Genomic DNA, 21,252 nt, shown 5'->3' on the forward strand with positions numbered 1-21,252 from the left:
AATAATACTGACCTGCGAGTACACGAGTATGTTTTTTCCAAGGGGTCCGTGTTCCAGGTTTTTACTTCTTAGTTTCTAACAGTGTTTTCTCGTCTGGTTTTTGGGATGACTGGTAAAAAACGCAATCAATGACGTCGAAGACAATGTGATCCACAACACGGACGGAGGGTTAGAAAAATGCATTTGCTGTCTTAGAGAGGTAAAAATGTAATCGCTGGCTGTATTGCCAGTCTTCTGTTACTTAACGCCGGGTTAGGAAGCTGTCTAAAAGTGCTGCTTAGTTTCAGGATTTCTTTCTGTCGACGGGTGACCCCTAGGGGCGAAGTCAGAAACAGCAGACCGTGCTCTTTCAACCCAACACAAATGTGAACTTTTTTAACGCGATATGTGAATTTCACTACTAGGTCCGCTTAACGTCCGAGAGAGCGATATCTGTTAACGCGTACACATGCAAGGTTCGCTAATTATTTTACTGTATTTAACTATGCAACTCGATCGCACTACAGACGTTGCATATGGATCTGAAATTGCCTATCGAGCAGACTTAAGAGAGCGTGAACAGTTCCTCTTCTTATTTCATACATAAGGATTGCTTTCTAAGTAAAAGGCAAATATATGTATATATTCAAGTTGTAAGTTAGGAAGTGATATCAGTAATTGGTCCGACTTCGTGATATGGACTCTGTTAGGTCTGATTTAGATCACACCCGGGAAGTGCTGTCCGTCGTGTAGGGCGAGATATGGGAGCAGATGTATTCCTTCCCAACAGGTGTGCGTGAGATTTCACAAGGGAAGAGCTAACGCAGACCTGTAGTCCTTCCATCCTTTCACACTCCGATGTCCTATACTATCTTTTATTGCAAAAATGTGATACACTTTCCATACGAAATGAGAAAAAAAACCCACTTCACAGTCTTGTAGGAACCAGAACAGTAGAAAAGAACAACATGTGAAACATCCTCCTGCAGTGTTTTTGCATCGTCACACAATGTCACAAAATTGTTCAAACGGAATTTTTATAACTCATAGCCAACTTCCCTTCATCGTTTCAGATTTCATTAAGCCTTTATATGAGGGACAGACATCTGAATATGTGGCGTGTTTAAACCATCTTGTATTTAAACAGAGAAAGACCCACCATCTGTGTTCTGAAAGATGGTCATACTGTGGATTTGATTTGTTTAATAACAGTTCTAATACTGTAAAATGGCTGCATGTGCTGCTACATTAATTACATTTATTGTTACAGATGTTACAGATATTTTAAGAGACATTTTTTCATAATTTTTCAAAACATTCGACTTTTCTCTTTTTTTGTGCTTCAGATACATGTATTTTTAATGTTGTGCAGTGTTGGCGAGATATCATTTTTTAATCAATTTTTTTCCTTTTTTGTGAAAAAATAGGATCACGCTGTAATTATTACTTGAAGGACAAGATTTCCTGCCTCCACAAAGGCCATATCTTACAAGAAGAACTTCTGAATTTTATCTCATCTCCAATGAAAGGCAACAAAACCTGCAAACAGAAGCATTGTCTCACCCCTATCAGAGAGCACCTCAGATCCAGATACTGATGGTCCCAACACTGCAGAAATAAATCTAGAAAAGGGTCATTTAGCCCTGCTCACAAAATGCAGAATTCAAAGTTTCTATACAGGTGTGACTTTTGGAGGTGTGCTTTTAATTAAAAAAAATAAAAAGATGAAGCTCACATTATGGAGAATATATTTCTTCTTGACATGCCTGAGCCTCCTGATGTAGCACAAACAAAAGCTGAAGACAAGAAATCTGTCTTACAAGACCTAATCACATCATACAATACGTGATTTATTGTCTCTTTCATACTAAAACAACAAAGGTTTCAACAGATTTAAAAGACGTAAATCCAGTAAGTTCACTGATTTTCCAGTGCCTAGTCACTAGACAATGCATGTATTTTTCTTGTTTCTAGACATACAATTTATTTTTTAATCGCTGGTTTAACTTTTCAGTTTGAAAATGATAAGGTGAAATTAATACGGAAAACATTAATGTACCTTGTATGTAGACAAGCATATCATCTGTCAAATGCCAAAAAAAAAACAGATATCAGAATTTTAAAGAAAATGTAAAGGTAAACCTTCTACAGTCTGAGCAAATTTAGAGATATATACAGTATAGAACAAACTGAAAAACTGAAAAGTATCGAATAACTCTTGAGAGAAGTCTGCATCAGATCTGGTTATGGAAACAGATGTCACTGCACACTGTATAAAATAGCAAACACAACAGAGCAGCAGTGGTAAAGGCCCTGATCCAAATTTATTCTGGCAGTGTGAACGCTGGGGATACAGAGAATTAAAATTTAGGCAACCCTTGTTTCAGTTTCAGTGTCCGAGAACATTTACAGTAAGGTGCTGTGCCTGGAAGCAATTTGCTCCGTGCACTAAACCACATTGTGAAGGGATCGTGTCGTGCTTTGTTGGTTTTTATGAAGGTCCTGTCTTTGTCTTTATTAAAGGCTTCTTTTCTCCCCCTCCACCGGAGCCTGATGCAGTAGCAGCCCTTTGTTAAACAAATAAGATCTCAATCATTCTTGGGGGCGAAATGATTGAGATCCGGTTGAAGACGGACAGCTGCAGGATAACCGGTAGCAGCAGCTGTCTGAAAGAAACGCAACATCTGTTTTGTGAGACTTTCAGAATTGCGTGCGCAGGGGTTCGTGGTGCTGTTTTAATGATCGCCGAATGAAACCTTTTTAAAAAACGGGAGATGAAATGGTGAGCCAAGCTTGCTTGGCCTGCCGTTGAGAGCACTGTTGACATTGTAGTGTTTACCCTTTGAAGAGCACAAGAAGCAGGCGGCTCCACTGGGACTACCATGTTGTGTCTGCTCCCTCTCAGATCCAGTGATAGGCAGCTCATTCTTATCATCTTGTGAGACATCTTATCTTGTGTAGAAGCACACAACAGGCTGCATCAAAGCCACAGATGCTATCAAGATGCCTGGCTAATGTCCATCACCTCTCAAGCAGTCTAGACAAGAAATCATGGGAAGGGTAACCCGGTATCTCTGCATTGTGAATTGGAAAAAAAATCTATTGATGCGCAATATAGAAGTGAAAAATTCTGTGCTTATCTCTTCATCTCTACTATTAAGGCACTCTTTTTCAATATACTCTTATTCTTGTTTCCGGGGGTAGTTTCCGAGGATGCATGGCTGCATGCTTTTCAGGTGGAGTAATGAATTGACAAACACTCATGCACCCAAATCTGTGTAAAAAAGGCGACCTTTAACTGGTTCAGGTGGAGAAGTAAGACATTAGAGTAAGCCTTAGAGAGGCTGGATTGTACACGTCCTGGGTAGAACTGAGCTAGGATTCGAGAGACCCCTAATCGGAGGAACGGTGTCATGCAGTCTTGAAGGAGCAAGTAGTCAGAACCTTAACTTTAACTTCACTGATAGGCAGACACCTCCTACAGCAGTGGTGCCCCTCACCATACTGGAGTATTGCTTTTGGAAAGTGCACCACCTACAGGTCCACCAACACCACGTACAGTAGCCACCTGGTTTTCCCTGGATATCTCCCATCCCAGTAGTGGCCAGACCCAGCCTTGCTGAGCGTGCTGAGCTTCTGAGACCTGACCTGATCAGGCTCCTAGGCAGTGTTCTCGGCATCTCACACACACACATGCACACTTGAAAGCTGAGAGGCAGAAAGAATTTTAAAAAAAAAAAAAGCCTGGGCTGTTGAAGTTTCTTCAGGTGTTACTCTTAGTTTTTTCTTCCTCTTTCTGCCTTCCAGTGTGGCGTTAACGTCTACTCGTTCCTTTGCAGCCAAAACACACAGACACAGATCCTTACTCGAACCCGTTCTGTAAATAGTTTCACAATCCTAAGATGTGACAAAAGGTGCAAAATAAGCATACATAATATGCGATTTATCGTGTTAGGTATAGGAGGTCAATCTTTCATAATAAAATAATGGAATTAACTCCATGTTCCCAGATCTCCTTAATGCTGCAGTCTTTTATTCACACAGTACTTGACAGACACATTTCCATTAGCCTTGCTAACTACATTCACTCTAATGAGCAGGTTTTATGTCGCCAGCTATGTCCCTGATGTGCGACAGGCTCTAGCAGCTGTGACCAGAGAGTCAATTAGTCTCAAACCATTTTCCCTTGTATGTTACAGAACTGGAACCAGTTTCCCTTCAGGAACTTCCAGTCTAGAGCAGCACCAAGCCACCACTGAGATCAAGACCTAAAGAGTTTACAGGTAATGGTATAATACGGTTTCCCACATCAAACAGGATTCTAATCATGATTCAGCATCTAAAAAGCTAGAAAATACATGCTCTGTTCGTTCATTACAGAATAACGGGGAGGAAAAATTAAAAGTTCAGCCACATCGTTCGATTGGCACACCTTTGCAAAGGTTCAAGGAGCGCGTCAAGAAAAAGTCCCTCCTCTCCCGGTTCCCGAGTCGAACTTCTTGGCACCTGCGACGGCCTCTTCCAGAATAACGTGCCTGCTGTGGTCCAGCTCGAACTGCAGGGCCTGAGAGAAGCAGGGGGCGTCGAAGGCGCTGTGGTAGGCCGAGGCGCGGTCGGCGCGCAGGCACTGCTGGGGGAACTCGGAGATCTCCTTGGCCAGGGCCAGGGCAGCCTGCAGGGCTGAGGGACAGGCCAGCAACAGAGGCTCAAGCAGGGCTGCAGGGCAGGTAACATTCACACATTCACTGGACACGGGGCAAAACAGCAGCAGGTACGGGATTATTCACTTATTCGCTCGGGGGGGGGGGGGGGTGGGAGTGTCAAGCAGTTCTATGGAATACGGATATAAAGTACTTCTACTTGAAACAGAGAGCCTTGATTTATACCACGCTCTGCAGGTCTTCAAGATTCCCTTCATTTCAATGCCTGCTACCTGCTTCAAGAATGCCCTCATACTGTATGTGGAAATATCTTTTAACGGCAAGCTACAGAAATGTGGTCCCAGAAGGAAACACATTCCCCTGTTGATCCTCTTCTCTTTCAGTAAAGACCTTGGAAGTAAAGCGCCGTGTGGACATACAGTAAGCTGACTCAGGGTTGTGAAAGAACACTGCTCTTGCTCATTTAAAAGAGCTCAGGGCACAAGGATGCTGGAGTAAATGAACCAGGTGGGTTATTTTAAGAGAAAAACATCACCCTGTTGCATTCAGAAGGATGCTTCTCTGTCGTCAAGTAACAAGGAAACAAAGATCTAAAGAATGCCTCCCAATTTTTAAACCACTGCTGTCAACGATGGCAAAGGAAACAAAGCAGAACAATGCTCTTTTTACTTCATAATCGTACGGTCACTGACGCTTGTAGAGAAAAGAACAAAAATAATTTATGATGATGCCACAACCACTTTTTAATGTTTCACAGCAGTCTAAAATTAAACAAGGCCACAGACGGCGATAACGGGCTCCGGCGTTCTTCTCAGCTTACTGGGTAGGCCGGGCGCCTGCTCTTTTGTGCCAAAATTTTCCCTTTTCTTTTAAAAAGTCACTCCGCAGTCCCAGACAGACCACCCCGCCCACTCCACTGCAGGGACCGATTAACTGCGCCTGGCCATGCTTCCTGGAAGTGGCTTCCTTCATCATCCCAGGAAATCTGGGCAATTTCATTGGGTGGGCACGAGAAAGCCCCTTTTCTGCTGTGGCAGTGTTTATGTGCAGGTTGATGTTTCAGAAGTGCAAGCCCACGGCTGCCTGTTTAAGAACTCAGACACCTCTGTGAGCTGTCAGGCGTGGAGGTACAGGGACACCGCTGGCTGAAAAAGCTGAAGCACAAAGCCCAGCCATGCCCACGCCGAGAGGCGTAGACCTCCATCCATGATATAATCCAATGTCCTCATTTTCGTTTGGAAGATACTGAATGGCTCTGGATCGTTCTAAGGAGGTTCCAACCTTTCTCCCTCCTCTATGAAGTGATCTCCACCGTGAGCCTACAGACACACCAACATTGGAGCGGTGGCTCTGGGGCTCAGGATCTGCGCCCGTGGCTGGGAGGTTGCCGGTTCGTATCCCGCGGCCGGCAGAGGAATCCTACTCCACTGGGCCCCTGAGCAAGGCCCTTAACCCCAGCTGCTCCAGGGGCGCCGTATAAATGGCTGACCCTGCGCTCTGACCCCCAGCTTCTCTCCCTGCCTGTGTGTCTCACGGAGAGCAAGCTGGGGTCTGCGAAAAGACAAATTCCTAATGCAAGAAATTGTACAGGGCTAATAAAGTGATCGTATCAGAGTCGGCGGAGTAAACAGGTACCGTACTTCACCTTCTCCGTCGGGGACAACCCTGTTGGCGAGCCCGAACGCGAGCGCCTCCCGCGCGCCCACGGCCCTGCCCGTGAGGATGAGGTCCAGGGCCCTGGAGAGGCCGATGAGACGAGGCAGCCGCACCGTGCCTCCGTCAATCAGAGGAATGCCTCGGCCAAGAACACAAGAGCCACTTTAGTTATCTCCGCAGTAAAATTCCTGTTCGATTTCGTTTTATATAGCGCCTTTCACAGCAAGGTCGCCCCAAGCCACTTAACAAAGTTGTGTGACAATGCATGACGTTACAATACAGAAAGAAAAAAAGTCAGAGGACAAATCCATCCTCGGGCCTCAGGGCGTGTGCTCTGTTAATATTCAGGTGGGGAGCTGCGTCGGCATGCGCAGGCGGCAAGGGAACGAGTACGAGCTTTATTCCCTGCTGAAAAGAGAAGAGAGAAAACACAACGTTTCAGCCTTGGAGCCTGGAGCACACCCGAAGAAGGCTCCACGGCCGAAACGTTGCGTTTTCTTTCTTCTCTTTTGAAGCTTGGCTGAAGTCACAACTTTTTTATAACAGCTTGGGTTGGACAAGCCACTTAAAAAAATACAGTTTTAAATATTTGCTCAGCAAAGTATTGCTTGGGTTTTGCTGCAACCTCATGCTTGTAAAGAAAAGACCCTCTAGTTTGGAACACTTTGCAATATAGTGACATTGTAGGAGCTAATGAATATACCGTAAATAACCAAAAAGTGATCTAGGACAGAAATTTAACTTGATATAATCTAAAAGACAATACTTCCTGTGTCTTAACTGGTGCCAGTGACAAGGGCCCGGTCCTATAGATCAGCAGTGAGCTGTGTGAGAGGAACAAGCGCCCACTTCCAAAGCAGGGCAGACAGCTGTGCAAGAGGGCGTGTTGAAAAACCCAACACTGGTGTTCATATGAACAAATAATAAAGCAGAAAACCTCGAGTTATCGTTAAGGGCATGAAGCTTAATTACAGCCGAAGGAACTTACATTTTACAATCAAATAGGTTAGAACAACATGAAAAGGTTGCAGATGCCTTAAAACATATGCAAATAAACCGTGCCTCTAATCAGTGCTGAGCCTTGTGATGATGGCCTATAATTAACAATCCCTTCTCATGACAGCACTTTCTTTTCTAACTCTGTGTGTGAGGCTCTGTGCGCCCCCCTGACACTATCATGACTAGTGCTCTCTGGGCATTTGCCCACACCGCGTGGATTGAAAGCAGATGTAGTGTCCGTACACCTGGAGAACAGCAGTTTCCTTAACACCGCTATCACTGGAGCAAGATCGCTCCTTTCTTCTTGTATAATGCCCATAATAATAATAATTAACAATTTTTCATAACGATAAAGCTCGTCAACACAAGTCCTCTTACTGAACTCACCGGTAGTTATAACTAGTAATTATGTACGACAGCCACTGGCCTAATGATTAAGCTCTGAATACTCTTCACAAGCATTTCTTTCAAAAGCAATTACAGGGAGTAAAATGCCATTTCTTGTGACCTAAAATTGTTCACGTGTGTGGTGCTGCTCTCCGTGTCCATTAAGCAGTGTTTAAATTGTGTGAACTTCTATCTAATACATACTGTATCCAATATATACTGTACCATATCTGCAATGAGTCTCTCATTAAAGCAGTAACTTGAATACAATGTTTTATGGTGTTAGTCCTTTATATTTGAGGCTCTCTGGTACTCATATTAATCTTTTGTCACAGGACATTGCTTTAAACTCACCGATGGCCAACTCCACTTCCCGGTGAAAAACTCTACAGAGCCGTTAGCTCCGAAACAAAGAGGCCAGGAGCCCAGAACAAGCACAGCGGGTTGTCAAGAGCATTGCCGGTCCTGGGCCCAGTTCCCTGAGGCCTCCCTGCCTTTCTCACAACCTGGCTCACCTGACGGGAGCACACCTGTGGGCGCGTGGCCAGACAGAGCCCAGAAGAGGAGGAGGCTGGGTAGCAGTAGCAGTACCCAGACCCGCTGGGGAAGGCCATTTTTAAAGCCCCTCCTTGGTTTTTCACCCGGGCTAGCTCTGGTGGTAGAGCATGAGACTCATTATCTCAGGGGAGTGGGTCTGTGTCCCACGTTGGGCGCCAGGTCCTCTGTGTTGGAGGTTGGGCACAAGGCTAACAACCCTGTCCTGTGAAAAACTGATGTTACGGAAACAGCAACAGGATCTTACTGCTCCTACATGCCAGAAGGCATAACGGGGAAACATCTACAGCCATCTTGGTTGTTCATCAGCTTACTCCGGTTATTAATGATCAAAGAGGGATGGCCGCACTGCGGATTGAGATGATGCTGGAAAATTCCCAATGAGGCATGACTGGAAGAGTGTGACTATCCGGAGATTTACGGAGCCTGACAATAGCTTTTCCATGAGAATACAATGAGAAAAAAATGCATTCCACAAAACTAGATTATGGCAGAACAGGAATTATGCATAATTTCACTTTCCCACAGCACAGACACTTAAAATATTCTCCAAATATGGTGTAAGAGGAGTTCAGGAAAAAAAATATTTTAAGATTGAATCCTCGACCGAGATTCAAACATACTGCAATTAAAAGAGTCAATTTTCCCCATATCTCAACATTTATATTGTTTACACTTCAACATTTACAAATTTAAACATTTTAGTCATTAGAGTGTGTGGATAGAGACCAAATCCTAACCACACGTAAATATTGTACACTGCCTCTTTAATGATCGGCCTTTGATATTTGAGAACAGTTAGTGTAATTGTGAATGTAGCTGATACATTGGTTCAAATGAATTATATTTACTTCAACAAAAGTCTCCACAACTGAAGTCAGCATATTTTTTGTTTTACTATTCAGCATATTTTCCGTGGTGGGTTAAAACCATTCACCTTTACATAATAAATGTGTAATTAATCTGAAAAGTGTCATGTCTCTCCATAGACTTGGAAACTTAAATGTTCTATTTCTGTACGTTTTAATCGAATTGTACTTCTGCGTACTGAAGCAACACCAAGTACAAGTATACTATACAGATTGTATATAGTGCACTTCACCCTGTTCCCAGTGGAGGAATAATGCCCTGAATTCACAAATGATTTCTCATGAAACATCAAGTACAAAGGCTCAATACCATGCTTTACTAATCACTGTAAAACCCACACTGGGTTTTCGTTATGGCAGACCTGTATCAGCCGAGAGAGAAGAAGTACAGTAGGTGTCCCCTGTGAACAAGCAGATCACACACATGAAGGCTTTCCTGCAGGCAGCCTGCTGGTGCTACTGGTACCCTGACCTCTTCAAAGCAATATGATTTACAACAGACTGACACGGGGAGATCAAATTCTGCAATGACAGCCCTAGGAATCGATCGTATCTACAGTGTCTGCAGCTTATTATTCCGGCACATTCAACAAAGTGCATCCAGGCAGAAGCATCCTGTACGCAGCAGGTTAGGGCCTGGATTTGTCGGTGTGTGGCTGTGGGTTCGAAACCCAGCCAGGCTACCGAGCGAGGCCTGTCGCTGAGATCCCTCCAGTAAACCGATCTGCTGCATGAACGGGAGCGCGCGCCAGCCGCCGAGGACGAACGCGCCAGCCAAATGAACAGTCGATGCCAGATGACTGAGTCTGCGTTTGCAGGGTTAGAGTTTAAGAACGCCGGGGCGGAAGGACTGTGGGAAGACTTTGTCTGAAGCCCTGTGTAAACAATTCTTCATCCAATAATATTTTATGACCTGTAATTCCTTTTTTTTTTAATAACGTCAGACTGAAACAGCTTTTCCCCTGGTAGTTTCATTCTCCTTTAGTATTGAATGCCCTAGCAGCTGAAATATATTTAATTTGGCAATCCCACTTTGCGGTTCCACCAGTTTTGTTTCCGAACTTTAAACTGATCCTTGCTGGAGTCACAACTTTTTTTATAACAGCTTGGGTTGGACGAGCCACTATAAAAAGTACAGTTTTAAATATTTGCTCAGCAGAGTATCGCTTGGTTTTTGCTGCAACCTCATGCTCGTAAAGCAAAGACCCTCTGTTTCGATCTCTCTGCACAACGAGCTTCCAGGCTAGTGAGCAGAAGGCCTGGGACACATCTCCAGCCTTGGCAGTCACTGATCCATCCACACTGCATTTATCTCGTTCGTGGGTTCGGGCTGCTCCTTTGAAATCCCACTGAAAATTTCCACCCACTGGCATCTCGTGGCTCTGAGGTTCAGATCACACGGCTACGGCCGTTCAGCTCAACCGTAATGATTTTGCAATCTGCCAAGTCACTGATGTGTATTTTCTTAAGCTTATTTGCCCATGTGCTTCCCTGAAAGGACGAGCTCCATGTTTTTTGAAGTCAGAAATATCAATCGTTTTCCGTCCCCCACCCATAACCCCCATTCCCTTCTTTCAAAGGCTGGAAGCTATTTCCTCTCCCAGAGCTACCAGATCCCAACGAGACGCAGCCAGTCTCCCAGCAGCAGGCACCTCAGCAACCAGGCATTCCTCACTCGCATGTCTGCAGCCAGAGGCATTAAAAATGCGACAACTGCTGCTCACTTGCTGTGTTTGCAGCGCATCTCAGTAAACTAACAGCATGAACGAGTCGATGTAGTTCGGGTGGGAGGCTGCGTCAGCAGGCGTAGGCTGCAAAGGAACAAGTATTGGGTTTATTCCCTGATGAAAAGAGAAGAAAGAAAACACAACGTTTTGGCTGTGGAGCCTCATCGGGGAAGGCTCCACAGCCGAAACGTTGTGTTTTCTTTTTTCTCTTTTCAGCATGGAGTAAACCTATTACTTGTTCCTGAACAAGTGGATACTGCCCAGATAACTCATCTTTTCTGTCACGTTCACAGATACTGTATCTGGACAGCAGAAATAGGAATGCTGATGATAAAGGATGCAGAAAAAACACTGCTGCATCTTTGAGTGCGTGAACCACAGGAAGTGTAGAACACTGTGGCACGGTGAAGGGCAGCATGAGAAGCAATGATTATCGAGAACTCTTTTTATCGCTTTCTGTGGGAAGGAAAGACCACCTGCACACCCGTGGTGAGAATGCAGGGCAGCTGTGCATTTCATTGAGCTCAGCTGCTTGAACTACCTGAAACGCTTAAATGAATCCTCTGCACGTGCGTTCATGCTTTGCGTTTCCTTTTTAAATATGTGAAGCGTTCATGTCAACAGAGGAAGCTCAGATGATAAGTTACAGCTGTTGGAACAGACAACAGCGTGTCCATACCGCTCCCACGTTTCCCCGCTCTGTATAATTTGATTTATTCCATCTGGACACCCACTTACGGGCAACAAATTAATAATTCGATGAGAAGAGGTAATAAAACGAAGCTTCTTTGCCTGAGTCGCGGTCCAAAGCGAGCTGCTGCTATGGCAGTAACCCCGGTACAGGCCACGCTGATGATGGAGGGATAAGTTAATGTAGTTAGTTCAGGCTTCAGTACTTTCATGCATCTGCCACACGCACTGAGGATACATTTGAAAAGACTCTTATTTCGTGTAAATAGGAACAGTAGGCCTAAATATAATCAAAGGAACGAGTCCAGGGTAATTCCACACTAAAGAGCAGAAAGAAGGAAAAAGAATATTTCAGCTGTGGAGGTCTTTCCTGGTGTGTGAAGGGTTGTGTTTTTTTCCCATTCTTCCTACTTTCCAGTGTGGACTTAACCTCTGCTTGTTCCTTCACAGCCGGCACACACCAACACAGCCCACTGCCTGAACCTCTACAGAACCGTACGAACATATGGCCAGTTTGTTTGAAGGAAGCAACAAAGAGAAAATAACTTGTAACCACTTGAAAACCCATTGATTCTCCCTTTGGTCACAAGACAAATACTGATCTCTGATCCAGGAAAATGGGTTTAGAAAAAATCTGTGTATTGCTGTAAGCTTAGGAATCACATAAATCTTAACATATTTATTTCATGGCACATCATCTCAAAGCACCGTACAATATTGTTTTATTTATCAAATGCAGATGTTTGACATACATTTGTAACATTAAGTAAACTGTTTTTTATTTCTAGCTTTATTTAAAAACAGCTCTCCATCACTATGTAGAGACCTCACAAAGCCTGCTCTGAACCCCACTGACAGAAACACACATGTGACCAACCAGATGCATTCAAACTCACAGAGCTGGATAACAAAACGCTACAGCAAACCAATGCAAGACGGTTCCTAATGTTAGACGTTGCAGGTGATATTTTCCTTTCCAAAAGCAATGGTGACCCATCGCTAGGAACCACAAACACAGTCAAATAAAACAAACAAGAGTGCATAAGCTGTCATGAGACAGGAGTAGGGGTTGCCATTCTCTGTCATTTAACACTGTTCAGATACCTTAGCATCTCACAAAAACATCCACCGTGTCCGAATCACAGACACACAACCTTCAGTCTTATGGGGACGATAGCGACACGACGTGATTTGTGGAGCCCAAGCCTGGAGACACTGTGCTGTGATTGCCCTCAGCTTTCTCAATTGTCTTATAACCTCCCAGAAAAATACTGCACTCTGCACATTTCATGACTTTCCGCTGGCTGATCTGTCTACATGGGCTGGGTTCTGGTTGAATGTCTCAGGTAACAGTCTGTGTGTCTTCCTTAGGAGCAGCCCAACAATAGCAGCACTGCGCAGTCGTCTCATAACAATGCTCTGCCCGGCTGTCTAAAGACTGGGTATATTCAGACGCGGGCAATGCCAAGTTCATGTAGTTAATTACAGAGAAGGAATGATAAGCCGTGTTTAGAATAAAATGGGGGTGGGGGGAATCTACCAAGTAAATTACAGTCTGCACAGCTTATTTATAAACACTGCGGTTATACTTTTTGTGGGATCAGACTCATCTTAGGGGAGAGAAAATTCATCCCTTTTCCCTCCTGTGGCAATCAAGGCCTTTCCTGCAGATTTTCACCCTGAGTCACACGCTCTTTCGGGGACCTTTCATCAAGCTTTGGCCCGCTGACCGAAGACCGATCCGGTCTCAGACAACACCCCTTGCTTCACAGACTGCGTGCACGATGCCGAAGAGCGGCGGTTTGAATGACTTTAAAATGAAGGGTGCTTAAGTGCGGATAGTCTGGTACAGCGTTCCTCATCTTTCAAGGCAGGAGGATAGGATGATGCTTTTCACTCACTGAGCTGGAAACACGCAGTGCGGTTCAGGGTGCGAGCCTGAATGCTGTCTTGTCTCCGCCCATGAGGACTGGGAGAGAGCTGGTTGATCTGCTGCTTCTTTTAAGATCTGACTCATCTCAGTGTCCTTTCGGGCTCAACACTATGTGTCCATTAACACTGCTCATAGTAACCATTTTGACATTCTGCAGATGCTCGAGGTTTTGTCAGGCGGCCATTAATCTTTAAGCATGGCCACACTGCAGGAATAAAGGCCTCTCACTGGGAAATTCTCCGGTACCCCTGTACGTTCACGGCGCAGAGTATAACTGAGGGTTGCAAACCTAATTTGGAAGAGCTAGAAAACACCAAAAACCGTCCTGCATTCCGAGGTGCAACGCCGCGCTCATTAGAGGTGAGCTTGGCGAAGCCTACTGAGAAAGAGAAACAAGTGCTGGTGGGACACTGAAGCAGACGCAGGTGACGGGTGAAAGGAGCCAGAAGAAACGGCAGAACAGCAGAGAGTAACGTACCGAAACGCCGGCAGAACACCCCCACGATGGCGCTTTCCTCCATCACCCTCAAGTCCGCCAGCAGGGCGAGCTCCAGACCTCCAGCGACGGCATAACCACTCACAGCCGCTATCACAGGCTTGGAGAGCTGCATGCGAGACGGGCCCTGCAATGGCACACACAGGGGCAGAGACAATCCAGCAGCCACTGCGGCCTCTCGTTCCGCTCACCTCCGCCACACACGTGTTTATGCAGCTCAATACCGACACGGTGTTGACTGGGAGTAATTCTGGAACTTCATACCATAGGACCAGGACCCTTGGTGACATCTTGTTCCAATTTAATGGAGGCTGAGTGATGGGCCAGCTCTTTCAAATCGTAACCAGAGCAGAAATTCCCTCCTGTAAGAAACCACAAAATTATAAAGTACGGTGCTGGAAACCAGAAGGAATAAAAAAAAAAAAATCTCTTTAAGAGTAGAGCTGCAATTTAGAAAGCGGGTCAGAGGAACTTTGGCACGTCTTTCAACGGAAATCGTTCTGCTCTTAAAGAGCCTTGCTGAAACAGGGTCTCTTCACGGTGCAATGCCTTTATTATAGATGTGCTACGCATACCTCTTTTGTGATCTAAACACAAACAAATAGTCAAACTGCCACATCAGTTGTTTTAACAGAAAGGTCAAAACTGTAAAGTGCAAGGTCTTCTTGTTGCTGATATTTTTGCCGTTATTGCTTAGTTTTATTCATGGCTACCAATATTACGTAGCACAACAATTCAGTTTGCAGCAGCATCATCATCACGATCTCTGAGGCCTCAGGAAACAGTAAAGCAAAGTAAAGGGAGTAGAAGTTACAGTAAAAGCCAGAAGCGCACTGAAGCAGGGCCAGACGGGGGATCGAACGTTTGACTCCTCCAGCGACCCTGACCAGCCCATCACAGCCTGCCTCAGCAGGACTGCCATCGGCTCAGTGCCGGCACGGGTGGGTTTGACTTCAGCGCCCTTGGCCAGCTGGACACCTGCGACCCCGAGCCGTTTCTCCCAGCGGGCGCTGGCAGGAAGAAAGCCAGTGAACACTGCGCCTCAGCCAGTTCAGGTCAGGACACCAGTGGCAGTGTCACTGAAGAGAAACTGTTAACAACAAAGAGCTGCACTGACTGTGGTTCTTGTGGGACTGGGATGAGCGCAGACTTTGTTCATGTGTCAGCTTTAACACAAACCTCACTTACGATAAGCTCCAACCTGCTTTCGGTAAGCACTGTGTCTACTCTTCAGAGACGTACCCTTATTTACTCTTTAAATCCAGCACTTTTTATTTACATTATGCTTTGTCTTTTTTTCAGTGGCGTTTTTCTAAATCATTTGTTTTAAGGAATACGATCATTTAAAAATATACTTTACATGTTTGTGCTTCCTTAAAAGAGTGCCGTGAGGTCCCTGAGGATTGAGTTTCATTCAATTAGTATTACCTACATACTTCTGATTTTACAGGTATCAATAACACTTTCAGCTAAACTCTTCAGTGATCACTACACAATGACAAGCCAGATTTCTTTTTTGGAAATTCCCTTAGTGGGATTTGATGCCAAAAAATATGTTTTGCACTCAAATCTTGTGCTGTTTTCTCTTTCCAAAAGACATATCCACAAAAAATAATTTATTATCTTCTGGTAACAACTAAATTTAAAATCCTTCACCCCACATCCTCATCGTGACATAACTGGTTCTAATTAATGCACAGAAAGTAAAGCAATTAGTGGGAATGAAAATGTTTTTAAGCACTTAAACTAATAACCGTGTTCATGATTTCGTTTGAAACACAATTCCAAAATTTTGATCAACTGTTGATTAAAATATGTGGATCCACTGTTTATTCAATAATGTGTGGATTTTAAAAAACTAATTTAAATTTTAAATTGGATTAATGTAAATTAGATTTAAGTTGTCATATTAAACACATATTTTAAATTTAACTGAACATGAACTGAAGGATTATTCGAATTATTTTAAGTTTGAGTATTAAGTTTGAGTTTGAGTCCGTAACTAAACAAGTATGGAAGCATTTTTTCCACCCCAGGTAAGTAAGAAAAATAAAAAAAAACATAATTTTCAATAGTGACTTAATGACCTAGAATGATCAAAACATTGTACAGACTATCCAACACACAAAGGCAAAACAGAAAAGTAACTGGTCAGTGTACCTTAGGGAGTAACAAAAAACAAAACATGAAAACAAAAAAACACAACCAACAATTAACACAAAAGTTAATTTCTTCTTCTTAGGAACATATGATGGGCTGGAAGTTTTATTGCAGTACATTTTTATGCCTGAAAGAGTTAAAAAGTCTTGCCATTGTTCATGATAAAATGAGAAAAAAATCGTTTTGAATAAATATGAAAGCTATTATTTTTAATTCATGCCTACGTCTCTAAATATAATCTTCCTGCAACCTCGGTTTTTGTTCATACACAACACACTGTACATTGGAGTTTGGGAAAATGTGCCTTGTCATTTATGACACACACTTTTTTTTAAATTATCTCCCGGATGCTGTAAAAATAGTACCTAATTGGAACTTGGGAAAGAAAAGGCTCGTTTCTATTCAGGGCAGACGTTTTGAAAGGGCAGTGGCTCAAAGACAGGGCTACTGCCTACACAGTGTGAGACAGCGCTGTCGAAGCGCTGCAGCTCAGAGCCCTTTTGATGTTTTACAACTCCGTATTAAGCTGTTTAGGTTTTAAACATGTAATTAAGTAAATCATAATAATTGAACACTGTGAATCATAACAAACACTTTTAATTTTATGATAGCTAAGCCAAAAACTGCCTTGCTAGCAAGTCTCTGTAAAAGGAAGCTGTGGTGTGACCTGCATTTTGCCAGATAATCTTTCTTATAACTGCAGGCTGTAGAGCACTGTGACATTGTGCACTGTCACTGAAGTGTGAATTTAATTTTAGCAAAACTTGCCATTTTAATTTTGCAGCACAGCAGGCATACACTTTTTATATTTCTGCAAAAGATAAATGTGTAACCTTTCAGCAGCATGAAAGGTTACACAGTGTTACACAACAGAGGCCGGGATTTTAAATTTTAATAAGACTAATGTGCTACAGTGTGCAATACCGGGCTACACAGTCTGCGGTTTGCAGGGTTAAGGAGAAAAAATTGTACCTTTTGAAACCACAACTTACAAACATCTTCAAACAAGATGCAAACATCTTTAAAAAGTCTTTTCTGAGACATAAATGTCTTTAACAAGTCCTTCCTGAGACGTTTTGTATTGAAATCAATGCATGGAAGTTGTGTATTTAGTGGAAATATGTCCCGGTTTTAACTGTAATATCTTTAGATTATTGTATTTCAATGACGTGGCTGTTTTGCTGTCTGCCCACCATAAGTAAGGACGCTCTTCCTTACGAGAGCTGTGACAAGCGAGGAATGATTCTGGAAATGCCAGGAATGATCCCAGAGCCTGCAGGACTCCCTGCAGTACTGAGAGCATGTGACAGCTCTGCGGTCAATGGGACGCCAGTCGCAGGACAACAGGGAAAGGGACAGTGCAGAGCACTGTTAAAACAGTTATTACAGTTAAAACCGGGACATATTTCCACTAAATACAGCTCATTAGAGCTAAGCGGTTTCTCTTGGGGAGATGGGATGAAACTGGAGTGTCCGGGTAAAACCCACACAAACAACTCTGCACACCTGGGTGTCCGAGGCCAGAATTGATCCAGGCGCCGTGAAGCTTCTCAGCCAATTGCCACAACCCCCTTCCTTGCTGTCCAACATAAGTTAAATGTAAAAAACAAAAAAATCTTTCTAAAGACAAAAGGGTAAATAAAGAGAATGTGACAAAAACAAAAACAAAACTTGTTAAATTAAGTCACCATTTATTCCTACATCCTATTGCCTTTTTCCATTTCTTTTCCATATTGTAAATGACGCATCAACATAAACATCAAAGCTTTTTTAAAAAATATACAATAATTCTGTTGGGTATTTATAGTTTTCCTAGTGTCTTCCTCTAATCCAGGGTCGTGGGCGATCCTGGGCAGTTTATGTTTTTACTACCTGCATATAACACTCCGCGCTCCTCAACGTTTAACACTGATAAGACATTGGACACCTGCCAGATGTTGGCCCAGTCTGGAAAGTGATCTAAATCCTTTTGGACTGTCCTTGCAGCTTCTAAAATAGAAAGCACAAATTTTACAAAAGGACATCTAACCCACAAGGGATTAAGTCTTCTTTCAGCCAGTCTGGGGAAGTTAGATTAAATGTCCCACGCAGGGCAGCATCGGGGGACACTAATCTCCCGACAATCGCGGGACGATGGAAAGCAAATAACCGAGGTGATGTCAGTTTGAGCAGCAAATGCTGAGTGATGCTGCTATGGACATGCGCAGCAGTGTCACAAGCTGGACGGTGTAGTGCAGGCTTTTTGTCATGCTGCGCACTGCGTGTGTGGTAAGAGAAAGCTGGTTATAAACTGGGAGTTTATGTGGGGGCGCAGAAATCCAGCAGCAGTCACAACAGCCAGCCATCAGCTGCCGGCGGTGCCGTCCGGCGCCACTAACCTACTCCGTAGAGGACCGCGGCCGCCAGGGACGAGTCTTCCTCGAAGGCCTCGAAGTGTTCGAGCAGCTGCCGGGCCGTCTCCCGGTCGACGGCGTTCCTGACCTCCGGCCTGTTGATCCCGAGGGTCAGGACCGGCCCCTTCCTCTCGGCCACGACCCTCTCCGGGGCGGCTGCAACGGGATCGAGCCAGGGCGCCGAGGTCAGCTCCTCACAGAGGAACGCCAACTCCGTCCCGGCCGCAGGCGGGACAGTTGGCCTAAAATCTGCTTTGGGTCGCCAAACGCTGTGTGTTCTCAAGGCTTAAATTTATAGCACTCGTTTAGTAAAGATTGGGCGAGGGGGGGGGCTGATAACATCAGAAGACCCGATAAAAAAGATCCTAAGTATACAAAGATCCTAGTACAAACACGTGGGAAGAGATATTTAGCTCATCAACTCCATTGGGTAGTTAGCAGCTAACTGTTCCAATCGCGAAAGAACTCAGGAGATTTTCAACATGGCTGGCTGGTTTAACACATCCCTGCAGTTTCGTCTCAGCGTGCCCTGTTCTGTTTCACTCCTAATCCCGAAAGACTCCGTTAGCAATATGGTGCCATTTCTTTTAGAGGACCAACAAGAGCTTGCACATTTTTCAGGCCCGTGTGTGGCTGAGGGGTTTTTTAATCCCATTCAGCCTGGGTACACACCCCACTCCTCCTTACCTCAGTGATGCTGGGGAGCTCCCTCGAGACGTAACCCTTCTGAGTGTAAATGAAAAACTGCCAGTTGCTACTACACTGCACTTCTGGTTTAATCTTGGGAATTACAAATAAAATCATCTCTGTTTCTGAAGTAGCGGAATGTTGTGCAGTTTGCTTTAAATAGGCAGCCGCGATTGAGACACATGCAGACAATACAAACAGGGAAGTCAGAATTTCATGGCCAGCTTAAACTTTTGACTAAAATACTTTTTTTCTGAGTAACATATTCTGCATCTTCCTAGTTTGTGCATGCACCAGCATTTTACCATCTTTTCATAGTGCAGGACTAAAGCAAGACAGTGCAGTCGTGCACTTAATTCATAAAGGGGTTCTACACACAAAACCACACCGAAAAATAGCTTATTTGAAGATCATTTTATTACAGAAATGTTTTAAGAGTCAAATATGAAACAGCTGTGATGGTAGTGATTGAAGTTGAATCAGTGGATTTGCAATCGCATGACAGCTTTACAGAAAACTCATTTCAGTCGCCGTCTTTCATGCTTAATTCTTATTTTTTTTCCATGTATCTATTTAAAGTATCAGCAACCAAAACCCAACTGGGGTTAATGCAAAACATTACAATGTGTCTCATTTTGCACCAGATGTGAATTCGTATTTCAAAGATGAACCTGAGCTAAGAGAATGAACTGGGATCACGAGGTCACGACCGCAAAAATTGCAAGATTCTACCGAATTAAGAGGGAAAAAAACGATTTCTGCCTAATAACTTTTCTTGTTCTTTAAGTCTCAGGAAACGTACATTGCAACTTCCTTTTTACCCCAGGCTTTTGATGTCACCACAAAAGGAAACCGAAAATCAACCCATAATTATGCCTTTTGACAGCTCTATAAATGCATTTAGAATGGCAAAACTATTGCTGGCATAGTTAGAGAGGTTAAAGACGTTATGGCTTTCAGCATGTGTGAAGAACTTAAACTCAAGGGGGCATTTTATTCTGCACTACAATAACTTACATTCACCTTTCTTCATCTCTGAAATGTAATACTTGAAGGTAGCTTGATCCAATTGAAAAAAAAAATTAGTTTGGGTTCTATAATTATGTATCGACGCAACCTGGTCTAGATTAAGATAGATTTAGATGAACAAGTTTACAGCACTGGCACGTATTTTGCAAAGCCTCCCAGAGGATTGATTTTGCCTTTCTCTCCCATCAAATAGCAGGATTTGGAGGGGTGGACTGCACACATCGCGCTACCAGGGAGACGGGTGTAAATTACGCAGTTAAGGCAGCCCTTCTCGGGACAAGCTGCAGAAAGTCTGCTGTGCAGTCTCGGCAGAAAGGAAAGATATTCTCCACTAAAACCATAAGTGTCACTTATCGACACCGAGATCCTTTCACTGGATTTTTGCTGCCCTCTAGTGTAGCACTACATGTGTTAGCACAAACAAACACATACCTGCAGCCTGCCCTTTTCTGCTTGAGGCGCTGAAGGGTTTGACCGTGATCTGTCTGATTTTTCTCCCGTAAACCGACTGAAGAATCAAGGAGACATTCCCTTTTCGGGTTTCTGAAACCCGCGTACAAAATCTGCGAGCTAGGGTCGACGACATTACTAATGGCTATGTCCGCAAAGGCTAAAAGCGGATTGTTAGAGTAGCACGCACACAAAAAAAAATAATACGTTCGAGGTTTCAGATGAACAGTTTCAGTCTTTTTGAGGACGGCTCTTCACTTTTACTCCTCTTCCTTCCAGGTACGGGGAAAGATCATTCACGTCTGAAGCGAGTTGTATCGCAAAATAGATCCCTCCAGAAACACATCACTACATGAGTTTCGGTCCCAGCCGAGAACTAGGACCAGTGTGTCTGATGCGCCTTTTTGTGTCGACACACCAGGTGGCACAGTTGAGGTCTCTCGCCGGGATTCCGTTCATTTGATGCAAATATTCAACGGGAAATGGTATCATTAAAAATGAGCTTCATAATATTCTCGTATGTACCATCTTAATGTCATTAAATAGTCCAAAAATAAAAAAAACGAGCCTTCCTATGTATA

General features: G+C 43.9%; 1 protein-coding gene across 5 annotated transcripts; it reads right to left on the reverse strand.

Moving 5' to 3' along the window:
* Positions 1-3,995: 3,995 nt before the first annotated feature.
* Positions 3,996-21,117, reverse strand: LOC148657633 (uncharacterized). Of its 5 annotated transcripts, none has more exons than XM_088644155.1 (6): positions 20,654-21,117; positions 18,491-18,661; positions 14,217-14,314; positions 13,935-14,079; positions 6,276-6,377; positions 3,996-4,659 (listed from the first exon to the last, which is right to left on the reverse strand). In XM_088644155.1, exons 1-6 carry the CDS (start codon positions 20,805-20,807, stop codon positions 4,436-4,438), a joined length of 894 nt encoding a protein of 297 aa, XP_088500281.1. In that variant the 5' UTR covers positions 20,808-21,117; the 3' UTR covers positions 3,996-4,435. The 5 variants fall into 5 exon arrangements, with proteins under 5 accessions (XP_088500281.1, XP_088500278.1, XP_088500280.1 ...); XM_088644152.1 differs by having other exon boundaries at positions 6,276-6,435; positions 20,654-21,111; XM_088644154.1 differs by having other exon boundaries at positions 6,286-6,377; positions 20,654-21,104.
* Between the last annotated feature and the right edge of the window lie 135 nt (positions 21,118-21,252).

This window comes from Lepisosteus platostomus, chromosome 8, assembly GCF_059453375.1.
Source record: "Lepisosteus platostomus isolate fLepPlt1 chromosome 8, fLepPlt1.hap1, whole genome shotgun sequence".
Classification (NCBI taxonomy): Eukaryota; Metazoa; Chordata; class Actinopteri; order Semionotiformes; family Lepisosteidae; genus Lepisosteus; species Lepisosteus platostomus.